The 11,012-nt window shown below is 49.8% G+C and overlaps 1 protein-coding gene across 1 annotated transcript in view; it reads right to left on the minus strand.

The window, feature by feature from the left end:
* The window catches only part of LOC128724505 (uncharacterized), a 37,504-nt gene extending 26,492 nt beyond the window's left edge, over positions 1 to 11,012 (minus strand). Inside the window, exon 1 of the mRNA XM_053818230.1 lies at positions 10,982 to 11,012. Coding sequence (XP_053674205.1) covers positions 10,982 to 11,012 — 31 coding nt within the window. The remainder of the gene's footprint in view (positions 1 to 10,981) is intronic.

Below are 11,012 nucleotides of genomic sequence, written 5' to 3' on the forward strand. Positions count from 1 at the left end.
GGCGAGTGTGTGTCTCGATTTATGGTGATGGTGTCCTTTTTTTCTTTTTCTCGTGCACCAAACCGCGGCTCTGGTGGTGGTCATTATTTTTATCCAACTGACCCCACGGACGAATATAATTTCGGTCTCGGGTGTTTTCCACTTATTACCGAACAAGTTTCCCGGCGAAAAAAAAAAACCACCACAAAGTTCTTATAAAACACGGGAGGGTTTGAAAGATGATGATGAAGGATCAGCATGCAAATAAATGCATCCTCCAGATCGCGAAAGAGAGTTGCGTACAATTGGATCGTTGAGAAACTCCCGAAAAAGGGATCCCAATAATTGCAGCCTCCTAAACTCCCTAGAGCGAGTGGAGCATTTAAAGGGTGTTTTCCAAAGAAACAAGACCCAAACAGGAGCGACACTCCTCCACATCCCGTATACCCCCCCGTTTAACGCTCTTTCTCGCGATCGTCTCCATCGAACAGATGATGCTATTTCGATCGTGCCTTCCTACGATCGCGTGGGACAACCCAACGGCAAGATCACACATACCCGGCTTTCTCAGCAGCTGGACTCAGCAAAAGAGAATAAAAACACCAGCTCAAAGACGTGGAAACAGGAAAAAAAGCACCAACGATCGAGCAGCACACCAAAGATCGCTCAAAAAAAAAAGCAAACGGAAACGGAATGGATAGATGGCTGGTAAAGAAGCAACCCAGCTCGGACTCGGTAGAAAGCGGACTATCCCGTGGCGAATGCGTCATGAAGACCCCTTCTGAGGGATCTTCTGAAGGGAACACTTCACAAGACCTTCCTCGAACGTTGTCGTCATCGGCGTGTGTGTTATCTTCGACTCCGCCGTCGTCATCCGTTTTCTCGTCTTCAAACAGACGGGTTTCTTTCTCTCCCAATCCTCCACACAAACTCACACTCACACGTCGACACTGGCGACGTTCCTTGCCTTCATTTCCACACGTTTTCCACGCTCGGGAGCGCGCGCTCAGGCAATGAATGATCGAAGCCGGAACCTCGAACGAACCCAACAAAACGACGTGGCGACGGTGGCGGCAGTTGAGGCAAACAACCGGCATCGGGCGAGAACTGGTTTGAGCCAAGGGGTGGTTTTTTTTTTGTTTTTTTTTTGGCGTCAGTCTGGCGGCTGGATCAGCGCGCGATCGAACCACGTTTGTTGGTGGGAAAGGGGGGAAAAAAGAGGGGGGGGGTTCGGAACCACCGGCACCTGAAGAAGAAGATGAAGAAGAAGCTAAAGGAGGCAGAAACACCACCCCTTCTTCTCGCGCGTGAGGGCGCCGAGAGATGGTTGGCCGATTTATGTTTGTTTGGAATCTTGGCTTGGGGTGGGGTGTTTTGTTTCTTTTTCTTTTTTTCTTCTTCTTCGTTCTGTGGCTCCAAACCGAACGTGCGTTTTTGGGCGGTCCGGCGACAGGTGGCGTGAGAGAGATTACGAGGGAATAACGCGCGAAACCTGGCGAAAGGAACACGAGTGGAATTGGTGGTGGCGAACGAAAACCCAAAAAAAAATGCGCAAACACAGTGTTAAGACGGACGTTCTGAGACGGAGTCCTTTCTGGGGTGGAGATTTTCCCGAAAACCTGAGCTCACGAGTGTGATCCTTTTTTATTGTTTTAACTCAGTTGCGGGGAGGTGGCTGGTTGAAAAGTGGCCCCTTTTTTTTAGCCTTGAGTTGGTTTTCATCCTGCAGCTAAGCCTCGAAATTTACGCTTCACGCATTAGAAGCCTTTACTCCACATAAATTACTGTAATTAAGCGTGCATAAAACGCACCTTCGATTTTAAACATCCAGCTTTGGGTAGTAATCTTTTGACAATAAAAATCAGAGTTAAAGGAACAGTTTCTAATGAAGTCTCAAATTTTTACGATCACGCTTTTGAAAAGTTTCCTCAACTTGAACTACTGTAATTGACCGTGCATAAAATACACCTCTGATTACAGAAATCCAATAAAAAAGAGTGTTAAAGGAACAGTTTCTGACGGAAAAAAAATAATTAGTTTTATCCAGCAACTATTCTCGAGATTCGCGATCACGCTTCCAAAGGGTTTTGCTCAACTTGAATTACAGTAATTATACGAGCATAAAAAATACCTTCGATGTTAAAAATTAAAAATTAAAATTAATTTTAATTTAAGAAGTAGCTAGTAAAATACAAAAAAATAATTAATTTTATTCTTTCATTATGCTCTCAAAGTCTTCTTCACTTTCTTGTGAGTTTGGCTTCTTGAGCATTTTTGAGGGTTTTTTTTGCAACCACACCAACAGGCGGTGGTTGTGTACTGAAAAATAGCAACACACATATATAAGATGAGCTTCTGCATTCGCAGGATAAATTTCGATAAAAAGGTGCATCTTGTACACGAGAAAATGAGGTACATAGAGCCTAAATCAAACAACAGAAGAACTCATACACCGAGCAGATTGTAATCCAGTTGTCACCATCAAACACCCACGTATGGGGTGGCAAAATCGATGCCTTAAAAGAGATAGCAAATGGCGAATCATCATCTCCAACGTAACATCTTCGGGGGAAGCTCTGATACAACTGGGCCTTCATCGGGTGTTCGAAAGATAAAAACAAAACCACCCCCTCAAAGCTCCATTTTCCACTGACTCACGCTTTTTCACTGTCACTGTCACAGCGCAGAGCGATAGGGGATGATAAATTTTATCTCTCTCTCTCTCTCTCTCTCTCTCTCTCTCTCTCTCTCGCATACACAAACACATCCCGCGGGTAATTCACTCGAATGGGGGGGGGGGTTGTTTTTTCTGTTGCTTTATTCGAGTATCATTATTTCATCGCAGTAGCCGGTGGTGCGCGCTTGCTTCGCATCGTCATCGTCATCAATGCGTGAAGAAGCCCCCAAAAAATGGAAGAAGAAGCAATCATCATACATAATGCATGCCTCCGTGACTTCCGCAATTGCTTTCAAGCTGCTTCAACAAGCTGCTGGGGTTTTGAGGGGGTTTTTTTCTTCATTTTCCACACAAAACACACACCCCATATTGCTGTGTTGTTGCTGGTTGTTGTTGGTGGACACCGAGCATCGAGAAAAGCTGCCATATTTTCCCGCGTACGTGTGTCATTTCAATTCTAAGCTTTTCTCCCCCCCTACTTGATCAATCTAAAGGGCATTATTTCGCTTTCCGCACACTTGTTTCGTATTCCGGTCGCGGGTCATTCGATTTTTTCTTTATTTTATTTCTACAAAAGCACAAATTCCTCCCATCAGCAAGCACGCCGCGAGACGCGTTCCTCTCGAGTCGGTGATATCAACAGGTTCAGGCACACTCGATCTCTCTCTCGCTCTCTCTCGAGGTCGTTCGAGGCTGCTTTGAGGCAGAATCTCCGTGATCGGAGTGTTTGCTTTTTTTTGCGATTCAATATTCTACACCAAAGTGCAATTTCGTGAGCTCATTCAACGAGACGCTCAAGCGATCAACGATGCATCATAAACGGGAGTCACTGGCTGCTTGGATTGTCTCCACGGCAATGTGACGTAATTACGCCCGTTGTCATCCAAGAACATATTCATAACTAATGATCCACAGCAATTTATGCACAATCTCTCTCTCTCTCTTTCTCTCTCTCTCTCTCGCTACTGGCCCTTTTTGCTCGTTCCTTTCCCGTCATGAGTAACGACACACAACAAAAAAAAGAAACCACTTTACGAACACTACGGACACCATTATCGCAAATTAGTTTCAATTTCCAAACGTCGCCGGCGATAGATGTAATGGGGGAAAAAAAGCGCCACAAAATTCGCTACGCGATTGTTTGTCAGAATACGTGCGGGCGCGCGTGCAAGTGAAATGCAAAAAAAAACCATCCACACACACACACACACCCGTGCTCCCAAACGTCGTCCCGCGGGAAGAAGCAGGGCGTGTGTGGGTGAGCAGGAACGTGAGACGGAACAATCTTTCGGCGACACAGTGGCGGCAACACCAAACCAAACCAAACCAAATAAAAAAACACACCAGAAGACGACCTCCGGAGCGGCGGCCTGGAGCTGGGGCTCCCAAACGAGACGCAAGCAAACATGAAAGAAAACGCACACTCAGGCGGCGAAAAAAAAAGCAAGACACACCAGCAAGAAGGGAAAAACAAGAAAGGAAACACCCGAGAAAAGCACAACAAACGCCGGGATATGGTGTTTTCGAGTGGAAATTGCTTTTCAAAAGACCTCGGGGGCTCAAAGGACCGGCTCAAAGGACCAGCTGAAACAGAGAGAGAGAGAAGGTGTTGGCGGTGGTAAGAAGGCTGGTGAGGGGGGAGGAGGTGAAGAGGAGCAGCATCCCTTTTTTTGCCGCGAGCGTGAGGGAAAGATCCGAAGTGGAAAGAGAGGAGTAAATAAAAAAAAACAACACACACAACACGTGTTCCGGAGGCAAAGATTTAAAGGCGCAAAATGGTGAGGGGAGAGACCCTCCTCCTGCTCCTCTTCAGCTCTCGAGCGGTCAGGAAATCCACCACCCCCCCTCCTCCTTCCGGCCACCAACCTGCCCTTCCTTTGGCCGAGGGTTGACCAGGAGTAGAAGCGACAAAAAAATAATAAATAAGGAAAAGACGGCAAAGAAAACGACCGAACGAGAAGGGCGAGAACAGAAAAAGGTCATCCCCCGTGTGCGTGCGTGTGTGTGTGTGTGTGTGTGTGGGAAGCAGAACGGATGCAAGAACACGACACGCAGCAAGCCACCCTGTGAGCCGTGTGAGAGTGAGTGAGATGAACGTGAGAAGGCCACACGATCTCACGCAACGTGTTTTGGAGACGAGAAACGATCGCAAGCAAGCGAATGCCGACGATCAAGCAATAGCTAGACGAAGCTGATGATCGCAACCGCGGGGATTCGAGATTCCGTCGTGACACACACACGAACACGCACGCACACACGCCGGTCGGAACAGGTTCCGGTGAGGATCAACGTCACACGGTGATGGTGAGGAGATTCCCCAGTTTTCTGGCTGTAAGGGATTCGCGAGGAGCTCTTCAATTCTTCTTTTTGGGTGGTTTTTTGTCAAGTGCGAAAAATTGCCAAAAAAAAAGGGAACGCTTTTTGCAATACAAACACACACGCACGCATGTTGAATGACAAGTGAAAAAGCCATAGCAACCCCGAGATAGGGAGCTGCGCCTACTTGATCTTGAGCAGACGAAGGATAATAGCGTTGATGATATACAAAAAAACAAGCATACTTTGAGGTTGACGTACACACACATTCACCCATAGAGACTCATCCAGGACCTATATGAATGAAAAAGGCCCCTGAAAGAGTGATTCCCGCTACGAGAGAATGGAAAAAATAACCCTCAAACTGAAGCACGAAAAAGACAGCAATAACAAGAAAAAACGGGCCTCCCCCCCACCGGAACCGGTTGCAATGGGTGGAAGTGTGCCCACTTCCGGTACAGGAGGTGGGTTTACGCGAGTTTCTTCAACCTGCTGCTGCTGCTGCCGCGTGAAATATGCTTCTCTTTATGGGGCAGCTTCTCTTCTGTTCATCCTTTCGAAACACGATATGACGCAAAAAAGCCCGCGAGCGAAGGTGAATAAATAAATAAACGTGATTCATCGGCTTTGCTCGCTTGATCAGAGAAGGAGGTTTGTTTCTGTACCACGATGGTTGTGAAACATACGCCCGAATAAGGGGGGGGTTGATTAAAAGAAGGAAAAACACCCCCATCGAGGGAAGAGAGCGAATTGGAAGTGCTCCGAAAGCGCTCGAACCGGAAGTCGGTAGCAGAAAGGCACCAAATGATTCACTTCACACCTTCCCGCAATGGTCGGTTTTGGATTGTTTCATTATTCTGGATCGTGGAAAACGCGTTAAAACAAACAGAGCGAGAATAGTAAAGAAATCACCCGCCGTGGGGCTCGTGACGATTGTCGTGGATTCTGTTTTTCACTCTCCCATCGAAGTGATGTGATGGAACGCGAAAATAAACCTCTAAAGCTGGTAGCAGCAAGAGAGCGAGTAAGAGAAAGAGAGAGAGAGAGTGAAAGAAAGAGAGAGAGCTTGTGGAAGGTTTTCCACTTGGTTGGCGTGAATTTTGCGCGAAGGAATGCGCCACAAATTAACCTCTCTTCGCGCGCGCATTAAAAATAGACGAATTTTCTCCGATTTTTACGATCGCGGCTCCAATCCGCCGGTTTGAAGGGCGACATAATGATGTGTGTGTGTGTTTGTGGGGGGAGGAGAGAGATTTTCCTACGTGAACACACGCAAAGGACGGGAAAACGTCTCGAGAATTCAATTTCGCATGGCGGTGGTGCTGGAAAAATGACAGCATTGGGGAAAATCCACACATCTCCTGAGGCCCTTTAGAGACGTTTATTTCACACAAAAAGAACCGTGGAAAAATATGCCAAAAAGCATCATCCTTATAGAGAGAGAGAGAGAGAGAGTCCTTTAGCCCTTCGTTGCACCCGCATCCTGATTAACATGCGTCTTGTTTTTTTTTCCTTCCCATTCCTTTTGGCGGTCATTAGATGCCCAGAAATAAAACCAGACCCACAGCGTTGCTGGGTTGAATTCGAAGGACACGCGCACCCCTAAACACACCCACACAACCTGCTTCCTGTGGGGATGCAAACAAAAACGCGCTCGAGTTGGTGGAAAATCGTGCTTCTGTTGCTGCTGCGTCTCGAGGCCACAAAGCCGAGTGGGAAAAATCACACGCATCGCTTTCCCAGCCGAAGCTTTCACTTTCCCCGGCCTTGCGGCAAAAAAGGATCCACCGCCCGGAAGGAGTTGATAAATAATAAAAAAAAACAACCAACAGAAAGAAACATCCCACCGATTTCGACCGCAAGGAAAGGGCAGAGTTTTGGGAGCGAATAAGCGCAGATAAGTTGTTGCTTTCGCACCGCTTTTCCGGTCCCTCCTCGAGGCCGGGGGGGGGGGGGGGGAAAACCTGTCTCCCCCAGTTGACAGGACCTTTCGCGAGGACTTGCGCAGTCGAGACACCGGTTACGCGCGCGGGGGACACACGCTCGCACCTCTTCACGTTGGATGGCTTCGAAGGGATGGGGGGAAAAACCGGGAAAATCCCCCCAATCGGTTGCACGGGGAATGGGCCCTTTTTTTTGCGGCTCCCTTTGGGAAGATGTTCCGGTGCCACATGGGTGAGTTTGATGCTCGGGAAGAACCAAAAAAGGACCTCCAGAAAGTGAACACTTACGGCGCTGAAAAAGGATGCGCTAGCAGGGGGGTCCCATTTGAGGGCAATTGTCCAACCATTTCCCAACGGCCAAAGGAAGTAGACGCAGGTTGTTGTTCACCCATTTCGCAAAACAGGCTCGGGGTTGTGTAGGAAAAATCCGCAACGCAAATCTAATGCGCCACACCCTTTTTTCTACGCTGGGTGGGCGAAGGAGCTCCTGAAAAATGGGAGAGGTTTTAAATACGGCAAACATCCACACGGCGGATGGGGGGAGTTTTTCCCTCCCGAAGGACGCCTTAGCTGGGGTTTTTAAATTAAAAGCAATTAAATTCGCTCTCAAATCTTCACCAAAAAAAACCCCCCCACACACACACACACACACGCCCGGCATACGAAACACGTCATGTAAATTTATCGCATCTCAAGCAATCCGCTAAACGGAACCGGAACTTGCAACAACGACAACAAAAACGCCGAGAGGAGAATCCCTATTTTCTCCCACCACGCCCTCCCCACCGCAAGTGCCCATCCTTCGGAACAGGGCAACCCCCTAGCGTGGGTGGGGGGTGGGGGATGAAATTCCACCATCCACCCACTCACCCCTTCCCCCAAAAACCTAGTGTCGGGTGTGCCAAGGGAATCTCACCGTAATTGCAAACGTCGACGTTCGTCTCGCTTCTCTCTCTTTCGCTCGCTCTCTCTCTCTCTCTCGCTCTCGCATTCGACCAGCCCTCCCTCGTGTCATGATTTATTTTTGTTCGAAGGCTTGAGCACGTACTACACCCGCGACTGTGGTGTCGTTTGATGGTGGGGGGAGACAGGGGTTTGAGGCGATGGAAAAAGGGGGGGGCATCCCATCACCCCCTTTCAACCACCCAACACCGACGAGGAGATTCTTGAAAGCGAAACGCAACAAACTCCCAAACGGAACCGAAACGCGCGCCGTAACCAATCTAGTAGACGGTGACTGTGACGCTGCATGAGTATGTGTGAGTGAGAGAGAGCGCGAGAGAGAGAGCGAGAGAGAACGAATGAGCGAAACATCGCGCCTACTGCGCCTTTCCGTACGGATAACTGACCCCGAGGGGTGGAAAAAAAAGGCTGGTGTCCTTATTTTTCCCACCCAACCCGTCACACTTTCTTTGGCTTCCCTCTGTGTGCACACACACACACGGGCACACACACACAGATGGGATCGTACGCACGCGAGAGAAACATTCCTTCGAGAAGGCCCTGGCCGCTGTGGAACGGAAAAACGTGCCGATAGGGGTGGGATGGCAGAGGTGTGGGTGGAAGAAAGGGTGGTTGTGGAAGGGAGTCCCTCCCCTACTCCCACCCACCACCCACCCAACCCCGGGGGAAGCCCTTCACCCGGACGACACACACCGCGAGCGCTCACAGTAAAGGGCTCGTGGGCCATTTGAATGTGTGGGTGTGTGTGTATATGTGTGTGTATTTGCATCGCTATGACGCGTTCTCGCGTTCCGTATCATGTGGCGGCGGGTGTGTGGGGGTGTTCTGTGGGGTGAGGTGGGTTTTGACGAGCCGTTACGTAAGGGGGGATTCCCATACTATGAAAATAACGGCCAAACACCCGGGCGTTCTTTTTCTTTTTTTGTTTGCTCGCGAAAAAGGAACAGCCGCGACGCCCCGTCTCGTCCTCTTGTTGCGCTTTCCGCCCTTTCCGGGTTTTTCGTTTGCTTCTTTTTTGTGCTATTCCTTTTTGAGGTTATGAGATGCGTTCGAGGAAGGAAAAGGACGCTGGAAAGGACCTCCAGGAGGTCGGAGGAGGCGACTCGCAATTTGTGAGGGCTGGAAAACTCTATCCAGGAAATGAGCAACAGCAACGAAAGAGAGAGAGAAAGAGAGAGAGCGAATGGTCTGCTGCTGGGACTGTGTCTCCTCGCCCAGGGACGACTGTCTGAGACGCGACCCAGAGGGTGGTCCTTCTCGAAGGGACATTTAGCTTCGAAACAGGGCACCCAGACAAACGACACACCCACACACGTGTGCGGCGTTCGGCAGGATTCCCGGGGTACAGCAGGCAAAAGAAGAAGAAGAAGAAAAAAAAGGAACCATTGTGGAAGTGTTTCCTTCTTTTCTTTTGTTGTTCTTTTTCGCCGATGCAAATCATGTCCATTTGGCGCCAACGCACAAATTGAGCCTTCGTTGGACGACGTCGTTGGGACCCAAAGCAGGGGCTTTCCTCGAAAGCACACACACACACACACACACACACAAGCATGCCACAGCAGGGAATCCCTTCGCGGGTCCGTTACCCGGCGCTAACGGCGTTTTTGCAGGGTCATTTTTGGGCCGTAATAATATGCCCGGAACGGGATTCCTTTTCGTCCTGTTTTTGTTTGACTCCTGGCGGGGTTCCCCGGAGCGTTGAAGGACACACGGATTGCACGCCCAGGGGGAGAGGGTGGTGGTGGTGGTGGTATCCTTTTTTCAGGCCCTTAGAATCAGCACCCTCTCTTCTGCTGTACGAGCCCTTCGAAAGGGCCTTCTGTAGGTTGCAGTTTGCAAAATCAAATGCACCGACGATTCGATTCACCCATGCACCACGGGGTTGTGTGAGCGAGCGTAAGGGGTGGTGGAGGGGTTGCACTTTTTACACCCCCCCCCCATCCTCCCTGCCAACCCACCCTTCCGCAGTGTTGATCGTTTGCATTTTGGGCAAATTTTCTTTAAATAGATCGCCTCTAATAAAAGCACCCCCTTCGGTTGTCTCTCTCTCTCTCTCTCTCGCTCGCTCTTGGTGATTGGGGAGCCGGCATGCCCTTCACTCCCACTCATCGAAACATTCCAAACGAACCCACCCCCTCCCTCACTCCCAAAAACACCAAATTGTCCACCCGATCGCTCGAGTCCGCGAAAATAGATTCGTCGTGTGTCTCGAGGGGGCGAGGAGGTTGTAAGGAGGGGGGGGGGTTTCCCCACCCCCCCACAACCCACCCTCGAGGTACGGAGTCCACACCTCAGGGAGGGTAGTTTCCCTCGCATCCCTCACTCCCGCCCAAAAACCCCCATCATGTCGGGAGGTGAGAAAAAGCGAGCTCTCGTTTAGAAACAAACCTTTATTTTAAGCCACTGCGACGTAGCACGAGACACGGCTCGGTGAAATACCTCCACAACACCCCCACCCACACACCGGCTCACCTGATTGGAATGTGTCTCTTTCAGGGGGTGGATCCTTTTCGGGAGGGGAGTCCTTTTTGGCCGGTGTCTCATCAGAACAACGCAACGCAACACGGTCTTGTTTTTTTTGGGACTCTCGACACCGAGGTGTGTGATTTCCGACCATCCGAGATCTGCCCAGCCGTCTATGGGGTCGTCCCTTTTTCCACCCCCTGAAGAGAGTTATCCACCCTCCCCGAGGGTGCTTTGGAATTGTGGCGCTTAAGCGAACCATTCTGCCCTACCTGCGTGCTAAGGATTCTGGCGCGTAACAGCACAGGCCTCCTTGAGAGGGTGCACAAAATTGTTGCACCTTCGGAGGGTTCACCTTTTTGGTCCTTTTTTTTTTCTCTTCAACCAATTAACGGGCATCGGCTTTGGTCGCTCTATATTCGAGTGGGAACCCTGACCCGAGGTAGTTTGGTGGCTGTTTGTCCTGGCTACCTGGCTGAGGTTGAGGTCCTTTACGGTTTGCCTGCGCTGGAACAGGTGAATCCTGAACCTTCTGAAATAGGACACCTCTACCTCTCACTCTCTCTCTCTCTCTCACCCGTCAATGAAGAGACCCTTAGCGTAAATTTAGGGGGTTTTCCCAACACCGATTGATACCTACTTGCTTTGCCCGAGCCCTTCTTGCGACCCAT

Source organism: Anopheles nili, chromosome 3 (assembly GCF_943737925.1).
Source record: "Anopheles nili chromosome 3, idAnoNiliSN_F5_01, whole genome shotgun sequence".
NCBI classification, from domain to species: domain Eukaryota; kingdom Metazoa; phylum Arthropoda; class Insecta; order Diptera; family Culicidae; genus Anopheles; species Anopheles nili.